This window comes from Petromyzon marinus, chromosome 6, assembly GCF_048934315.1.
Source record: "Petromyzon marinus isolate PM22_M1 ecotype Great Lakes invasive population chromosome 6, UKy_Petmar_22M1.pri1.0, whole genome shotgun sequence".
Lineage (NCBI taxonomy): Eukaryota > Metazoa > Chordata > Hyperoartia > Petromyzontiformes > Petromyzontidae > Petromyzon > Petromyzon marinus.
The window spans coordinates 7,041,566-7,060,148 of record NC_133672.1 but is presented as its reverse complement, the minus strand read 5'-3'; the positions used below and the strand labels follow the sequence as shown (position 1 = coordinate 7,060,148).

At 49.6% G+C, this 18,583-nt stretch overlaps 1 protein-coding gene across 8 annotated transcripts in view; it reads right to left on the bottom strand.

The window, feature by feature from the left end:
- Nucleotides 1-53: 53 nt before the first annotated feature.
- LOC116939613 (solute carrier organic anion transporter family member 1C1-like) overlaps nucleotides 54-18,583 on the bottom strand; it is a 33,019-nt gene continuing 14,489 nt past the window's right edge. For all 8 annotated transcript variants that reach the window (XM_032948230.2, XM_032948227.2, XM_032948229.2 and 5 more), the window contains exons 5-15: nucleotides 16,400-16,557; nucleotides 11,620-11,766; nucleotides 10,597-10,695; nucleotides 7,458-7,829; nucleotides 6,234-6,398; nucleotides 5,454-5,649; nucleotides 5,042-5,201; nucleotides 4,363-4,568; nucleotides 3,370-3,434; nucleotides 2,794-2,911; nucleotides 54-1,745 (exon numbers count right to left, since the gene is read on the bottom strand). In XM_032948230.2, the coding sequence (XP_032804121.1) occupies nucleotides 1,463-1,745; nucleotides 2,794-2,911; nucleotides 3,370-3,434; nucleotides 4,363-4,568; nucleotides 5,042-5,201; nucleotides 5,454-5,649; nucleotides 6,234-6,398; nucleotides 7,458-7,829; nucleotides 10,597-10,695; nucleotides 11,620-11,766; nucleotides 16,400-16,557 (1,969 nt within the window). In that variant the 3' untranslated portion in view covers nucleotides 54-1,462. The remainder of the gene's footprint in view (nucleotides 1,746-2,793; nucleotides 2,912-3,369; nucleotides 3,435-4,362; nucleotides 4,569-5,041; nucleotides 5,202-5,453; nucleotides 5,650-6,233; nucleotides 6,399-7,457; nucleotides 7,830-10,596; nucleotides 10,696-11,619; nucleotides 11,767-16,399; nucleotides 16,558-18,583) is intronic.

Genomic DNA, 18,583 nt, shown 5'->3' with positions numbered 1-18,583 from the left:
TGACTCTGCCGTGCTTGCAAGCGTGATTTAGTAATGGAAACAATAAGCCATAATTCACAGCAACATTGATTTAATTCGTGTTAATGCATCACACATTCTTAATTTACATATATATTTGAACAATACGCATGATTTACATCGTATATTGCAACAATTCATATTAATTTGACTAAAATATTGGCATACCGTTAAAAATATACCCAATTGCATCGCTGTTTAACGCTCAAGTTCTGCAGGCAAGACTGAGCCTGCAGGCCGACTGTACCACGCGAAAGAGTTCGGCCCAGGATGTTGTTCTGTCACACTGTGTCAGCTTGCGCATCGGAACACGAGGAAGTGGCGTGTGAAGTCGAAACAGGCCACTTCGAAGGTTGCATTGCTGGTCTTGTGTCTGTGAGGGAATTCGTGGGATATTAACAATTTAAGGGGGAAAAAAAACATGGATCGCATCATCCACCATCCACACACTTCTCTTATTACACGTTCAGAGAATACAAATTCCCACGTGGTTCAAAGCAACTGAAGTTCTCCACTTTCAGATGATATTTGATGCACTGATATGAAATTACGTTAAGCCCGATATACACACGTGTGCTTTGAGTTTGTTTTGAGATAGATATGACCCTCGGGCCACTTAAGGACAGTCTGAAAACACCCACACAGCGGTCACAAACACTGCCTCCTGCATTAAAAAAACGTTCCTCACACTAACGTTTCAAGCAGTGCCCTTTTCTCACATCGCACAGAACACTAAACTTGTTTAAATTGTATTTGGAAACATTTTACGAGGTGTCACGGTGATAATGCGTTTGAATTTTGTAGACGGTTCGATCATCACGGTTGAAAATTTACAAATACCGTGAGCTTTTTTCTCCATTCGTAATGAAAGTGGTTCTGTTTACACCATGAAAAACCGGGAAAAGAAACGTCAAATAATGCCCTCTGGTTATATTAAAATAAATGTACATGCATACAAATAATCCCATTCTGATTTGGAATTTTCAAAAAAGATTCGTAATTTTTCACTCCAGATTTCCCATTTCCTGAAACACATTAAGTAATGACCAGATGGAACATTATTTTCCATGGGTATTTTGATATTCATTTCCAAAAATGGGGGAGTGGTAGCACTGAGTCATAAACCTTACAACCTAAGTTCGATTGCTGGCCATGGATACATTTGGATATAACTATAGTGGAAGGCTCTTCGTAAGGGGTACAGTAGCTTTACCAAAATTGGTGATTTGTGAGTATTTAAAAAATAACATTTGGACCATGACGCTTTTCTAATAACTGCACGGGATCTTTAACGTCAAATTCAAAGCAGACAGCGCGTAGGACGCTTGGTTTATGCACCCGCTGTTTTATCCAGGGCCAGCCACTGCGGCTCGAACAGCGAACGTCTGCACCAAGCAGCGTGCGCGCGGACGAAGTAGGAAGTGCCTGTGGCAGTGTGCGAGGATCAGAAGATCGTCTCTCTGTCCTGCGTGGAGGGCAGGTGGGTACGCGGCCCGCAGTCCACGTCCACCACCGACAGTGGCTTGAGCGACTGCTGCTCGCTCGTCGCGCTGACGGTGGGGACGGCGCTGAAGCCGGGGGCCCGCCCCTGGGTCCCCGCGCACTCCTCCTCCTCCGCCCGCGCTCCCTTCTCCTGCCTCGCCTGGCGCCGGATGAGCCGGTAGACGTTGGCCAGTGCGACGACCGCCGCCAGGTAGAGTGCCACCAAGAGGGAAATGTAAATTCGCCTGCACGGGTGGGATGGGGCCATTGGGATGCAGCCCTGTGTTACTACCACGCGAATCAACTTCATTACAGATGTGTTTACTTAAATACGGTTAACTGCAGGGTGAATATTTTATTAATACGCATCAAACAGCAGATACAAATACTTATTTGATGTCATCCTAATCCACAGTCCATCCGCTGCGAGATGAAGGCCACCCCATGCTGTCGACACCCCTGCAGTCCTGTGATTCAACAAACCATCTCACTTCTGTAGATGAGCTGATTTTCTCCATCTCTGTGGTGGTCATCCTCTCGGGTACATCTTGTCTTTCGGCTGCCACTCCACCCCAGTGTCAACCACCCACCATAAATTCCTTCCATCGATGAGCGTTTGGCACGCGGAAGGAAACAAGTATCGGGTGAAAGCCCGTGCATAACAAGGGGATAACACTCATATCTTAGCGAACGATAATATTTACCAACACAATGTTCTCCTGTCCTCTCCTGGTCACGTCACAGGCCACGCCTACCACATGGTGTCTCCAAGCGGTCGCCTATCCAAACCGGCTAGGTGAACGGCTGGCTCGCATTCAGAAGGTTGCGAATTCAAATCCTGGTTGGGGGGGTCGACTCAGCCAATTATCCCTTTGGGGTGAATAAAATCAGTTCCACTTTGTTGGGAAGTTAACACTGGTGGTACAGTAGGACTGTCACCTGTGCCGAATTTTCCAAGATTGTCCTCTTGTTGAAGTAGCCATCAAGGAATACCTAGATTTGAAGCTTTCGTGACTGCAAGGATCCATACTCTTTGGTTCTATACGGTAAAGTCACATACGTGACTTTACATACGTGACTTTACCGAATAGAACCAAAGAGCAAGGAATACCTGTTAGTCTTCCTGGGACGTAAACAAAATCCTGGTGTTTGCAAATTGCGTAATAATGTATTGCGAAAAACAATGCATTTACGTGTTCTCCCTTCTTCCGCTATTGCGAGATATTCGTACGCGCCAGTTACTTTTGTAAGTCGGAGGTGGCAATCCTAGTGGACAGAGTTTGTGGGACAAACCCAAAGGCGTTGGAGTCGTAGATGCGGCACGAGCCCCTGCCGCTGCAGGCCGAGCCAGTCGACTTCAAGCACGTGGAGTCAATGGCTGCTCCGAAGTAGATGGGAGCGGGGATGCCGCCTGCAGGAGAGACGCGGTCACTGACTCGTGCTGCGGGGCACCGGCACGGCCCAGCGGTGGCGCGTTCGCCGCTCCATTGCTGACGTTTGCCAGAACTTCCCCAAAGGGGACGCCGGCCGAATGTGCCACTGAATTGTTGGGAAACAAATCAAGGGGTGGCGGCGAGGCTTTCACGAGGGTGGTGCCCGTGCTACAGCAGCGGGACGGGGGGGGGGGTTGGAGACAAAGGGGTGAGTGGTTGGAAGGCGCGAGGATGGTGCTTCGCCACAGCAACCGCAATGCCTGGCTACGGCTCTCGGTGGCAGGTCCAAAAACATTGCGCCGAGAGATTGAATGGGGAAAATGGGCCAAGTGAACTGAGCACGTGGAACTGTGAGATGTGACAGTAAGGGGAGGAGCGGTGGGTTTCCCGGTCGGTGTAAGTACGCAAGTATACTCTGTGGCTGTGTCCACCTTACCAAGGGTTCGCGTGAGCAGAGACTGAATTCCCAGCGCAAATGACTTCAGGTCTGGGCGGATGCTCCTGCGCCCACACGCAAGTGCACAGGGCAGAGTCATGGTGCCGCTAGATTTCTCTGGTGTGTGTGTGTGTTTTTGTACCGCGCATTGTTTGGCACGAGGTCCAACGTTACCTAAAATTCTCCCAGCACGTGGAGGTGAAACGTCGGACACCGAGCCAAACGACACCGAGCAAAACGCATCCAAGAGCTGCACAGTGCAACCGTGAAATCCAATGCTGGTCGCAACACTGCAGTGAAGGGTTTGCTGATGATGCCTGTTTGGCTACTTGTGCTAAGCGCCGCCCGTAGGGTTTCCTGAAGGCCCGGTGCTGGAGGCCTGGGGCAGAATGCCACCGCTAGGCCCCATTATACGTTAGTGACGAAAAAAGAAATATTAGACCAGTTTGTGAGGTCCCCCTTTGTGTGATGCCCAGGGCCAAATGTCCCGTTTGCCCTCCTTCCCGCCCACCCTCTGTGCCGGTGTTGGCGGTGTTGACTGTGCCAGGGTGCCATGGTGGCAAGAGATGTTAACTACCTCGCCTCGTACACAGGAGGTCGTGGGTTCGATCCCGACGCCTATAAATTTGGAGTTTGCATGTTCTCCCCGTGGTCGCGTGGATTTCCCCCCCCCCCCCCAGGTCCTCCGGTTTTTCCCTCCACATTTAGAATCAACGAGCGTTTTAAGATCATTTGGCTGCTATAAATGTCGATGCGATTTGCCACGTTGTTGAGCAATCGTTTGTGGCCAGGTCAGTGCTGAAAAAAAAAACTATCTATAAAGCTCAGTGGCCCTTACCTGGTTTAAGAAAAAAAATAGTTTATAGGTTTAAAAAAAAAAATTGTGTTCTCGAGCAGAGGTCGGTGGCGAAACCCACTGCAGTTCATGGTGAAGGAGGTGCTGCCCGCGTGAGCGGGCCTCGTGCCGAGCAAGCGGGTGGAAACGCGGCACACCTGATGAAGAGCATATAACCCGGAGTGAAGCTGAGCGCGCTGAACAAGGATGACGTGAGAGCCGTTGCGAGGAAGTAGAGGAATTTTTTGTTGCAGTCGTCTCCATGAGGACACTGGCCCAGCGCGGCCGTACTGTTCCACGTCGCCGTGCCGGAGGAGAAGAAGGAGGAGGAGGAGTTCCCAATGCATATGCATTGGTGAAACAGCTGTGAAGATGAGCACAGGGTCATTAACGAGGAATGTAACCGAGGGTAACGTATTTTACGACTAATTGTTTTTTTTTAAGTAATTTGTCCGAGCTAGCTTTCGTTACGGGAAATGTATTTAACGTTTTGTTTTTTTATGTTGGCGCGCTTTTTTTTATTCCTTCTGTAACGTCATTGTTTTTGCTTCATCATTATACTACTTTGTCGTTATGTTACTGCTTTTGTCATTTTGTTGAACCAGGGCGAGTTACTCTTCCAAATGAGACTCATCCTGGCCTCTTGAGTCCTCACCTCGTTAAACGAAACAAACTTGAACTTCCAAACGTGAAACAACAAAAGGACAAGGCGCCTCACGACGTTGACATCCATGACGCTATTTTGGAAGCGAGTAAGCAAACACCCGCACACAAATCCTTTGCTCCGGTTGAGTGCCTTGCGGCGAGGGTAGCGGGGGGGGGGATGGCGGCTCTGACCGTGTCCCTGCCGCTGCCCCGCATGACGGAGCACCCGGCGAGGCAGGGCGACGCGTAGGTGACGCCGTCCGCGCCGCACACCGGGTCCCACGCGCCCGAGGGGCACGCGCAGTGCGCGTTGCACGGAGCCAGCAGCGACCCGCCCAACGAGCCGGCCATCCTGCCCAACGCGTGGACAGACAACTTTGCTCAAAGTTTCATTTTAAAAAATTGCACCACAAGTTACCCAATTGGGGGGGGGGGGTGGGGTAAACCACGTAGCCGCATCAGCCTCCGTTGGCCATGACTCTACATATCCGCGACACAAAGAGCGCCATTCCTTCACGATAGCCTTGCCCTATAAGGATGGCGCGACGATCAAACGTACCAACGATCGTCGTTACTCCTGACCGCTTGGCCATAGTGCGCTCACCCTTGGTACGGGACGCTGATGCCGGCGACGGGAGCTCCGTTGCACCCGATGAAGAAGTAGATGATCATGAACAGCAGCGCGGGCAGGCGGTGGCACAGAGCGAGCGTCGCGAGGCCCAGCAGCGAGGGATTCATTCGCTTGCAGATCACACCGCCCAGGAAGATGCCCAGAGCCACCATGGGGAGGTTCGCCGCGCCTGTGGCGGTGGGAGACGGGCGAGTGAGGCTGGGCGAGGGGCGTGCGTGCCGTGGATTTACGCAAATTGCAGAACGTGAGAGATGGCATCGAAGCCTCAGTTTAGATCCAGGTGTGAGTCTGTGGGAGTCAAATTTCCACTACTACCACTTTAAAACGAAGGGAGTCTTAATGCCGTGGAACACATGCAGCTCTGGCGCAGGCATCTTTGCCGATGTAGACCAACATATATTGTACATATTGAACGCCCGGTACTGCGAGGAGAACTGTGATGTAACTGTGATTATAAAACAAAGAGCTTCTTTGGAAAGGGGTACGTTAACCGTCCGGGTGAGTCGTCGGTAGAGCAAGCGGCTCGCGATGAGAACGTTGCGAGCTTAGCTCCCGGCTGGGGGTTCCCTCCGCCCACCGCTGGGCTCCGATAAAACGAGTACCACTTTGCGGGGAAGTCAACGGTGGTTGTTCCGATGGCATTAGGAAGGTGAAATTTCCGCCGCCAGCTCATGGCCGCAAACCGGAGATGAGCACTGAAGCTCATTTGAGCAGCAGGAGGTCACTTGGAATGGGAGCGCGTGGCGTGCGAACCGATGACGAGGTTGCTTTTGGAGGCCGTCTGTCCGAACTGCTCTTGGATGTACTTGGGCGAGAAGGTGGAAGAGCCCGCGACCCAATTCATGAGGAAGATGTAGTTGACGAGCAGGCAAACGAACACGGGGTTCGAGAGCAGCGCGCGCAGCGACGGCATGAACTCTGCAGGGAGGGGTGACGTACAGACACAAAGATTCCCCTGTTATATAACCTTTAACATACTGTTGGGGCGAGTGCTGTTAGTGAACACCTATGAAGGCCGGAACGTCACAAGAGAGGGCGGGTAATCAGCACCACGCCCGGCCGCCTTTGTCTCCCAAGTGGCGATGTTTACACGCATTTTGAGGCCGAGTCGATCTAGGGGAGGTCCAGGACCAGTTCAGATAATCGTCACCGGTGTTGGCCGCGAGTGGGAATCGAACCCGGGTCGCCGGGGTTCATAGCGCAGCGTAGCGCTAACCGCTACGCCACCGCTCCCCGCAACACGCACACAGACACGTGACGCGCACACACGGTCGACTTGTCATATCGCCGTGCAGTATTTGCTCACTCAACGAGAGAATCATTTGAGGAGAGGCGCGAGGAGGAACCATAAACAACCGGGAATACAGCCAGGTGGGGAGCCAGCTGCAACAATTTCCCAAGGTCTGCAGTTCTCGAGATATTAAGATGTTTTTGGACAATTGATGGATGTTGTCCACGTGGGAGGAAACCGCAGCACCCGGAGAAAACATGCAGGTGAGGGAGCAACTTTCTATCCCATACAGAAGGGACAGATTGAGAGGTCTGTCCAGAATTTTGCACCGCTGGCCATGATTGTTGTCTCCACAGTGCTGATGTTTACGTTCCACAGCAGACACTCATTTGAGACTAAATCTGCCTAGGGGAGGTCCCTAGTGCTAACCGAGTGCGTGAACCACTTCGCTACTGAGTGTCCACACGCTGCTGGGTAAACCATGCATGTAAGGGCATAAACAAAGACCCCGTGTAATCTACAAGCGCTGTTAACGAACACCTATGAAGCCAGGAACTCGGCGAGGCACACCATAGCAGTTACTTATTTGTGGCTGAATTGACCAGCGAGAGGCTCAGTGCCGGTTCAGATAACCACCACTCCGTCCCATGTTCGATTCCCAGCTGTTTGGTGGGAATCGAACTTGGGGTGGCAGCTTCGCTATCCACTACGCTACCACTCCCTCCAGTAAGTAGGGGCACACACACCTTTAGCCAGCGACGCCATAGTGACTGGAGTGGCGAGTGGTTTCTGCCCCAGCTCGCGCTGTAGCAGGACCTTCTGAGCGTTGACGGCCTCTTCCTTGGCGCCGGGCTCGTGCTGGCTTTTGGCAGAATGTGCGCCCTCCTCCTTGCCGGCTGCTTCGTGAGCTTTTGTGCCCGCGCTCACAGCGTCCAGGTCTCCGCGCCCGTCTCCCGCCTTCGTCGCCACCGCCACCACCTCCTCATTCTCGTGGGGCACAGAGGCCGGGAAGAACCAGAGCGGGAGCGCGGTGAGCAGCGTGATACCCCCGGCGATCAGGAAGCCCAGCCACCAGGCCCCCACCCAGCGGGAGTCCTGCGGATTGATGGTCACCTCCTCTGCGGCGGCAACCGGGCACGGCGGTGCGGAGGGCCAGGGGGGTCCAGGCAACGGTGGGAAGGGGAAAGAGGTGTTAGGGTGCGCTGCGTTTGCAGTGCACGTAAATGTTTTGAGATACACAGGTGATGAGGGTTTGCAAGTACAGGTATCCCTCGATTTGCGAATGTTCGGTTTACGAAATTTCGCGTTCACGCAATTGACAAATTATGGACACTTTTCGAAGAATTAAATCAATTTCTGCGTGAACAAAATTTCACACGGCACGCCCCATAAGATCAAACAAGAAGCACCCAAGAAGCTGCGCCATCCATCTGTGCCAGCGCCCTGCAGGGCAACGGTAACGCCTCCACATCAACTTTCCAGCCATTCCAACATGAATATTTTTTGGTGAGTTCCCTGAAAAGTTAAATTATGTTTGTTTAAAAAAAATACCATTCAATCGTTTTAATATTCAAGTTCTTTATTAGAATTATTGTGTTTTGAAAAGTGATATTCGTGTATATTTTTAGATAAGGAATAGAGTTGATATGTCTGAAACACAACCCTACTTTTTAGGATTAAATTAATGGGAAAAGCCGTGTTTCTTTTGAAGAATGTATCCCTTCCGTAAATGGAGGGAAATGTGTATGGGGAGTTTGTTTGTACGTCCCGTCATCTCAAAGCACTTTACATCATAAAATATTTAAATGCCCTGACGCTTTCTAGCCAAGGAGACCACCAGTGGCAACCGTCCCCGCACGGCACATGGCGTACACAACACAGGCCTGAGAATGAGTCTGCCAGCAAAGGGGCGATGCTATGACGTGTTAGCTACCTCGCCTGGTATACAGGAGGTCTTGGTGTTCGATCCCGACCCTGACGCCTGTGTATTTGGAGTTGCGTGTTCTCCCCGTGATCGCGTGGATTTTTCTCCGGGTCGTCCGGTTGTTCTCTCCACATTAAGAATCAATATGCGATTAGAGTATTTGGCTGCTGTAATTTTCCACATGATAAACCACTTGGTTGAGCTATCATTTCTGGCCAGGTTGCTAAAAAATAGCTATATAGCCCAGTGGGCCTTACCTGGTAAAAAAAAATTGTTTCTAATTTAAATAGTTTGTATGATGACACAAAAAGAGTGAATCGCTTTGGATGCGATCTGAACTCTGTAAAGATGTCTCCTCCTCGCTACTAGAAATAGGTTTAATTGAATATTGATTCATCTTTTTGTTCTATTTTGAGTTTAGTTTTCATGTTATGGCTTTTGCCATCTCAGTGAGCCAGGTCACTCTTGCAAATGAGGCTATCATGGCCTCTTTACTTCAGGTTCCGCTCACCACACTTTCACACTGCAAGCACGGGCAGAATGACCAGTCATTGTTGACACATGCCTGTATCCATCTTCTCATCTCAAAGCAAGAGATCCCAGCAATGTTCCAAGATATAATTATATTTAGGCATGTGAGGGTTCATCACTTAGGTTAATGTAAACTGTAAAGGTTGCTGCCTTCAATTGCTTTTTGCCACCACTGCCTCCGCTAGAGGGAGCTCTATGTGCTACGAAGAAGGGCGTTTGCGCAAAAGGGACGTAATGGTTATTTATTTCCTTTCAGAGCCACGGTGTTATTGACCGACTGCATTGTGTTGAACATTTGTGATTTGTGCTTATGCACCATTGCCAACGCAGTATCACCGCGAAACGTTGTTTAATTGTGCAGTGACGGATCAATATTATTTGTGGGCCACCATTTGCAAGTGGGAGGCCTCACGTGGCCAGGTGAAGCGAAGTCATAGTCTGGAAGTTCCCCACCGCTGCTCTGGTCTCTCGAGCAGTGGTTCTTAACCATTTTTTGGCTACTATTACCCCCTTGCTGGTAACTTGCCAAAACTGAGCAATCGTTGGAAGGACGTTATTAACCAGTTTAGGTCATAACTGGCTGTGATGTTCCCTCCCTATGTTAGCAGTTATTTTCAACTCTCTGAGTTACATTCACTAACACTGCCACCGTCAGCTGTGCTAGGAAATGGCGGCCTGCCATCCTTTTCCACCTCCATGTGGCGATGCTCTTGCCGAGCTCTCTCTGAGCTTACATTTACAAGCAAATTTCTTACATTAACATGAAAATCTTTCACAATGCAATGGCCACCCCCACAGCTTCGTTTGTCAAAATTTACCCGATCTTACATTTACATGCAAATTTCATCTCGAGCCCCTCCCACTGACCCTTGGGCTACACCCATCCCAAACCTTTATAACTCCCTGCCTTAGCAGCGCTCCCACCATATATGTATCCTCAGCAGCTCTCCCGCGATATTTCTCACCTGATGACGATTGCTTCTGTTGCACTCGAAACGTGATATTATTTTTTATTGTTATTTGATCTATTTACGTGGCTTTACCGAAAGATCCAAGAATATGTTATTGCAATTATGAAATGTTGGCAGATTCGTACATGATTATTCACAAATGACTTTTATGTACGAGATAATTTCGACACATGTATAAATCACCTCGCGTACCCCCTGGGACATTGCCCCGTACCCCAAGGGGTCCACATACCCCCAGTTGAGAACCTGCGGCTCTTTAAGGACTGCTTCGTGACGTCATTTATCAAGGACCACCGGCTCGCATTTGCAACACGCATTTGGGCTCTTGAAATATTGAGGTTTTTTTTTTTACCGAATTCTAACAAAAATGTCTCTTCTTATTAGTTTGGTTGCAAGACCCCCTGCTCTGGAGCCATGTCTGCGACGCCACTCTGAGCCAGCGATCTGGGCCAACCTTACCCATGTTAATGAATCCCAGATCAACAAACAGTCTCGCGCAGAAGGAACCAATCAGATAGCCAACAGCTGGGCCGATGAGACCAACTGTCATGATGCATCCTGCAGACACACACACACACGCGCGTGTACATGCATCGCACAAAGACATTATCGAGTGACAAATTAAGCACTAGCTTCCGCATTTATAGGGAATGGTCCAAGATTGAGCTGGCACATTTTTAAATAGTGTTAATGATTCCTTTGCTTATAAGTCACCAGGAAAATATGTTAAGGTGGAACATTTCATTTGCGAGTGTCCAGGGTGTTCATTGACATGTACATAGTGGACACGCGATGGCTCGTAGCCACACACTTAGTCACAGTGAACAAAGCTAGAAGCACAGTCTGAGACCGCGACCTCTGTATTCATAGAGAAAGTTCTGCATGATCTGCTCAATATCCCCATGCTGTATCAGATGTCTATGGCCTTTCGTCACGCAAAAATACCGTTTGGTTCACCTGCAAGGCAAAATACAAGTGGTCACATACAGACAAGCATCATTAACTCAACAGGTGCCTCCTGTGTTATATATTACAAAAAGGCAAAGCTGCTGTGGTGTTATGGTTGCCACACTGGACTTGCAATCCAGAGGTTATCAGTTCGATTCGATCGCAAGGCAGGGCAGCTGAAACAATGGGGCAGGTTTCTTAAATCCCCTCCACCCACCCTCCACCTCTTTCCACCCAGCAGTATAAATGGGTATACCAGTCAGTCGACTGGCAGATCACATGTGATGTGGTAAAGTGTGGGTACTCACTCCCACTTCTTCCGATAACATCTGGAAGAGTAGGCCAAATACCCTCTTCTCTCGTTGACTTCCCTCGAGATTAGGCTCTTCCACCAGCAACAGCTTCAAAAAAGCAATCACGGGACTGCACTTTTACCCTTTCAATCATTACCACTAAACATGACTGATGTCCCATGGCAAGCCCCGAAGGACGGCCTCGTATTGCCCGGCCTCTCCACCGACCGACCGCACGCACCCAGGTAGAAGGCGGAGTTGTCGGCGCGCGCATGGTCGTCCAGGAAGGAGATGCCCAGGGGAGTGATGGGCGACTCCCCGATGCCTCTGAGCGCGTTCCCCACGAGCACGAGCACCCAGAGTGACGACCGCGTCTCGTGCTGGCAGCCTGCGGGAGAGACGCGGACGACGCAGCTCAGGAGCCGCTGAGCAGAAGTGGATCGAACGAAAGCTTATGGCCCCCAAGTAGCTCGGGGATGCCCCAGATTTCGTGACGAAAAAAATCGAGGAACACAAAATTCCATATCATCTCGAACTCAGATCATAATAAACATAAATTATAATGAAAACATATGATAGGCACTCCCAGGAGACCGTGTGGCAGATGGGCTGTTTAAAGAAATCTATTCTTTATGCGGAGAAACAGATATGTGACGGAAGTGTGTCATCTGATTATTTATTGTCACTAATAAGCATGAAAAACTCATCATTCTAATTACACAACTAAAAATAACTGCGTAATTAAGTCTTTCAACGGTTAACGTAGTTTTGTTGCACGCAACTGTGATATAACTAAGCTGCGTAGCTTCGTGTGTGTGTTTTTATTGTTTTAATTACAACTCAATGCGAGCCCGGTACAAAACGCCGATCGCAGAATAGAGGGGGAACAAAAGCTCAATGGACAAGAGCCCTATGAGAGGGGGGTGGGGGGATTGGCTCTCCTACACACACTGGTGTGCTGTACTAGTAACTAATTGGCATGTTCTGTTAACGTGACAACCTTTACTAGTCGGCTGTGTTGGGTGGTGGCAGGTTTAAGGACACAATTATATTTATGTGATCTAACCGAAATTAAAAAAAAACCTCTTATGGATGATATTGGTCGCGAAAGCCTACGTGTTAAACATTTTATTGATATCCAGAAGTTCCCCCATACTCCCTCACTTAGGCCAAAATAGCGGTGAATTGAGACCTCATGGTTTGTGAACGCGATTTGGGGACATCGTTGGCATGAAGGGTTGCTTTGTTTTCTGTAGCGCCACATCTTACTCCTGAGATCTGCTGACTTCTCCTAATGCTCTCAGCAAATGGGACCGTGGCCAGGGTAAACAGCCGAGGTGAAAGAGGGCAACCCCTGCCTTGTACCTCTGCTTAAGGCAACGTTGCAAGATGTTAAGCCATTTGCAACCACACGAGGCCATAGGATTAGCGTACAGGAGTCCGCACATGTCGATGAACGAAGGGGGAAAGCCGAATTTGTCCATCACCCGGAAACAGAGGCCCATTCAACCCTGTCAAATGCCTTTTCCCCATCCAGGGTGAGAGCGTGAGTCTATTTTCGTTGAATGAAATGCATTTCATTTAATGTAACATTGATTTACGTTTGTACGCTGTTTTCAACGTCTTCTGTAACGTGGTCGCCATTTGCCTGCTTTTGCTCAAATGTCTAATCCGCTCGTGCAGTGGTCAAGTAAAGTTGCCGTATCGAGATCGTCGAAAGGCACGGGAGACATAACATATTCACCGCTGGAGTACCCCGGGGGGCTAGCGCCAGATAGAGACGGGAAACGCTAAACAGCAGTGGAAGAATGTTGCAAACGTTTCCTAATTAACAAGCGATGGGCAAGGGTGAGTGGAAACGAGGCCAAGGGGGGTGGGTGGGGGGATGGAGGTGGAATGCTGTCAAAGTACGTGCATTCCACAGAAGGTAACGCTGGAAGGGGATATACCTGGGAGAGTTAATGAATGGAGATATAAAAGAGACATTGTACAAGCCGGGGAGAAGCGGGGGTGGGGGGACGAACCAAAGTGAAGAGAGAGACTGACGCAATGCCGGGCGGTGCGCACGCGAATTCGTAGACAAAGATCCCCCTCGTCGCTTTCACGGACTGTTGGGGTGAGTGCGGTGTTCATGAGCTTTGTAATCAAAGGATCAAACCATGGTGGGCGGTTGCCTTTAGTTTTAAATCTAACCAACGGAGCATGTTTGTTAAGAATTTGGAGAAACGTGTACCTGAAGGTCTCCCAAGCCGTAGTAAGGTTGGGGATATCACAGACCTTGTCAATATCTGAGTGAAGCACATCATTAGCAAATGCCTGAGTGCTGAAATGTCTCATAGAGTGCTTCTCAACCAATTTATGGGGGGCTTTGGGTCTGGCTGATGATCTCACCCCAAAAATGAAGGAGTGATCACTAAGGTTATTACCCAGAACACCAGTCAGTGCGAAATTGTGAGGGGCATTTGTCAATAGGACGTCAAGCAGAGATGACTGTCCCGGATTTTTTAGGTTGGGTCTTGTGGGAACATTTATTAATTGAAACAGGTTAAATTCATCTGCAAAATTTGTGGCCACGGCCGGCGGGTTTAGTCAATTCCAATTTAGATCACCCACTAAAACTATTTCACCTTTAGGGAGGCCCCCAAAAAGCTCTCTCAGTGCAGATGCAGCCCCAACATCCTTCCCACTAGGCGGTCTATAGCAGCACACTACCAATATCTGTTGATTATTTGGGAGATTTATTCTGAGAGCCAAACCTTCAAAGCTAATTTTTTTAAACAAAGAGTGAGCTGGTGAACATGCAATAGTGTTAGACATAGATGGCAATTCCACCTCCTTCAAATCCTCGGTCAAGCCGAAAAAGGTTGTAGTTGTCTATCGTAATCTGCAAGTCATTGACGGCAGGAGTGAGAAATGTTTTTGTTAGGCAAAAAATGTCCGGGTCAAGATTTGCCACTTCTAGTTTTAGTTGACTTAATTTAATCACAAGCCCTCTGATGTTGACATGTAGAACACCAACACCTTTTCTGCCAGAAAAATCTACAGAATTATACGAGTTCTTTACATTTGGGCCAGGATGAAGCTCAATACCACTCAGAAATAAGAAAAGTAGAATTAATAGTTTGCACAAGTATTTTCTGTGAAAGGATGAAGAGTGGTGAACCTTGGACGAATAGCAGCAGCTAACAGATGGTGTTATTTTTAAGAACAGAATGAAGTTTGGAAGGAGTGCTGGTGAAGTAATGGGACAAAGATAGAGTTTAAAAGGATACAATGATGGAGTGTAGAAGTGTCTATAAGCTGTTTCATTTGCAGGTGTAGTGGCAAATCGAGCAACAAGTATGGAAGCAAAGTAACGAGGGTAGCCATTCGTAGAGTTGAGTGTGGCACTAGATATGGCCGGGAGGGACAGCAGTAGGAAACAAAGCAGGATAATTGCCATCTTTAAAATATCCGGGGTACACACAGATTAACACACAAGCGGAAAATAAAAAATATATATACTTGTAGGCCGAGCGCGAGAAAACGTCTTGCCGCACTCGTCACACATGCACGGCTTCTCGCCCATGTGCTAGGGTTGAACAGCGCCCCCCCCCCCAGACAGGGACAGCAGATTCTTGGCTGCTGTGGGCTTAGCTGTACCGCTTTCCCCCTCGGCAGGATGGTGCTCGAGCTAGCCCTCCTTGAGCTCAGCCCACTACTGGAATGCCGTTTCTTGGCCTCTTGTGTCTCTGCTGCCCGACCAGACGGCCCCACTGAAGCCCATACAGGGGACTCTTCATTCACGACCCTTGGCCGTCTTGACGAGCTCCGTGAAGTTGTCCAGGATGGAGCTCACGTCGTCCTTGAGCCGCTTGTTAAACGACCGCGGCAGCGCCTCCTTGCTCTGGGGCAGCGCCCGCGACATCTCGGGGCAGCCGCAGTGGAGACAGCGCGACTCTCTCTCTCAGGGCAGCAGTGGACGGAGCACAACTTTGCCTCAGGGCAGCAGTGGAGAGAGCGCGGCTCTCCCTCAGGCCAGCAGCGGAGAGAGCGCGGTTCTGCCTCCGGGCAGCAGTGGAGAGAGCACAGCTCTCCCTCAGGGCAGCAGTGGAGAGAGCACAGCTCTCCCTCAGGCCAGCAGCGGAGAGAGCGCGGCTTTGCCTCAGGGCAGCAGTGGAGAGAGCACAACTTTGCCTCAGGGCAGCAGTGGAGAGAGCACAGCTCTCCCTCAGGGCAGCAGTGGAGAGAGCACAGCTCTCCCTCAGGGCAGCAGTGGAGAGAGCACAGCTCTCCCTCAGGGCAGCAGTGTACAGAGCATAGCTTTGCCTCAGGGCAGCAGTGGAGAGAGCACGGCTTTGCCTCAGGGCAGCAGTGGAGAGAGCATGGCTTTGCCTCAGGGCAGCAGTGGAGAGAGCGCTGCTCTCCCTCAGGGCAGCAGTGGACGGAGCACGCACTAGGCCGTTACGGTAACTGAAAGCCTACGGCCGGGAAAATGCTCACAACCACCAAAACACAAAATAAGCGACACTGTTACACCACAGTAGCAAATCACTACTGGATAATCAATTGGCCGCAACCACAAAAATACCACCCACTAACAAATACCACAACAGCAAGCATAATAACCATAAAAAACAACCACTGCACCTCTAACCCCGACTCTTCCAACCTTGAGAGGCAGGACAGGGAACAGCGTAGATTCCATGGAATACAACGCAGAAGTCCCTCTCGTCACGGCCATGAAGCTATGAAGCTGCTGAACTACATTTGCTGAGGGTGGCCTCTAAATTAAAATCCAGAATAGTTGACGTTTCGAGCAATGGGCCCTTACAACACACAAGTATTATAATCACGTCTCACCCTCACACACGTCTCACTCACACACACTCACGCAGCTCACACACACAGCTCATTCTCACTCACATTCTCACACATTTTCACGCAGAGTTTAAACTCGCGCAGAACTCAGACGCTGCTGCACGCATCTCTAACGCCCCGTTGCTTGTGCCTGTTGCATCATCGTGACCTTGACCCCTTACTTTCATCTGCCGGCCGTGGCGACTGCGGCCCCTGGGTGTCGAGCGGGGGACGCTGGGACAGCTCGCCGGAGGCGCCCCACTGGACCTCGTGCGTCGCACACACGGGCCTCTCCGCAGTCGCGTTCGCGCTCCCCAGGGCGATGCTCTCGTACGAGTACCTGCGCGCAGGGACACACGCTCTGAGTACGGGTACCTGTTCTCAAATCCTCCATCTCGCTTCACCGCTGCTTCTGTCCAGCCAGTAGGGTGGATGTGTGAGCACAGTGTGGGCCCTGCCCACCTCTTTCCAAAGCATACGGTCAACGTGGAAGGGGAAATCAAACACCCTTTCGAATTCGCCAGAGTGGAGGCCCCTCCCTGCCAGCAGTCGCTTGGGCATTGTTGTATATGTCGGGTCTTGAAAAATTAATAATAATAAAACATTAAATAAAAATGGGAAAATCTGAAATGTTGCTAATGTATGCAATTATGCACATAAATTATGCTAATTGAGGAGGTACAATTATATTAGGTTATGTAAAGGTACATGATTATGCTAATGTATGTATTTTAGATAATTATACTCGGCTTCGTTGTCTTGGGTTGTATTATTAATCGGGATAATACAATCATTCTCACTTTAACATTTTAGAATTATGTCTTAGTGTTTTTTATGTCAGGTCTCCAAATTAAAATCTCACCGAAGGATACAGTTCTCATAATTAAGATTATTATGCATGAACTTAGGAAGGCACCACTCAGACACTTCTGTGTTAAGCAACTTTAATCTCTAAACAAAAACATAACATTCTAATATGCGAATTATTATGCTTGGAATTGTCAACACAGTACTTCTGGAGATGTTCTCCACATTGATCTGTACATTTAACCCTCAATGATTACGTTTGATAAACTGGGTAACAGAACAATCGGTTTATTCCTCAGCGTAAAAGCGAGCATACACGGCGATAGGAAAAAGTCCTTCAAAATTAATGTGACAATATTCATACAAACAGCAATAAAGGAACATGTGCCTAAAGCAAGAGTAGTTATCAATTAATTCATTGGTAAGATGCAATTAACGAAAACGAATGAGTAAAATACTTCTAAACAATCGTATTCATGTAACTTGACGGGCAGCAATGCTTTTCACAATCAGCTGATATTTAACGCACCACCTTGGAATGGCAACACTTCTTAAAACACAAAGATAACTTTTTGGAACAATGTTATCAGTCCCGATATGCGTGTTGTGTGCGTGTCTTCTTTGCCGCGTGTTGTGTGCGTGTCTTCTTTGCCACTTGTTGACTTGGCGGCTTACGCGGTACAGCGTTCATTGTGCTGAAAATACCTCCCAGCAGGGCCGCTGGGATGGCGTGTGTGTGTCCCTGCGCCAACACTCTTCCTCTTGGTGTTACAGCTCTCTCCACTGCTGGTTGAGTTGGCGCGATGCTCGCCGTCGGCGGTGCGCGATGATTCCGTCGTCAGATAGCGCTCGCAGCTCGTCCGCTGGTCGCCGTTCCTCACTCTCGTCTTGGTTCCCAGCTGGTGCCGGTCGGTGTGAGTGTGGGTCGAACCCACGGCGCTCTCGCCGGCGCTCTCCTCTTCCTCACGGGCGGCTGGTCAGGCTGTTTCCACTGCTCCGTGCTCTCTCCTTGCTCTGTCCGTGCTCTCTCTGTGCTCTCTCCTTTATCGTGCAGCTGCCAGCTTCACACGGGCACCCGCTGGTGCCTCTCCCGCCCTTACTTCAGGGCTACGCTGGCTCAGGTTCTTTCCACTGCTCCGTGCTCTCCTTTGGCGGGCAGCTGCCAGTTTTGCACTGGCATTCAGTGTGTTGCCTCTCCCACCCTTCCTTCAGGGTTTCGCCTTGTCGTTGCTCAACTTTCGTGCTCTCCGCCCTTCTTCCAAGAGGGCTCTTGCTGTGAACTGCTCGTCGCTGGCTGGATCACTCACTCTCAAAACTTGTAAACTGTATTAGCACACCTCTCACACAACTCTGATGGCTTAGTACAATACAACTTATCGCAATCCTCGATTCCGCAAGCGACTCAAAACTTCAGGATAAATGTAGAAGAAGACTTTCAGCGATACTCTGTCGGTTCATGCCGAACTCAGCTCTTAACAGCACATCGTCCCTTCTCTCTGTGAGACACGACACCCATGGTTGATCTCGAGGCCATGCCCCGGAGCCTGCCCCTTTGCAAG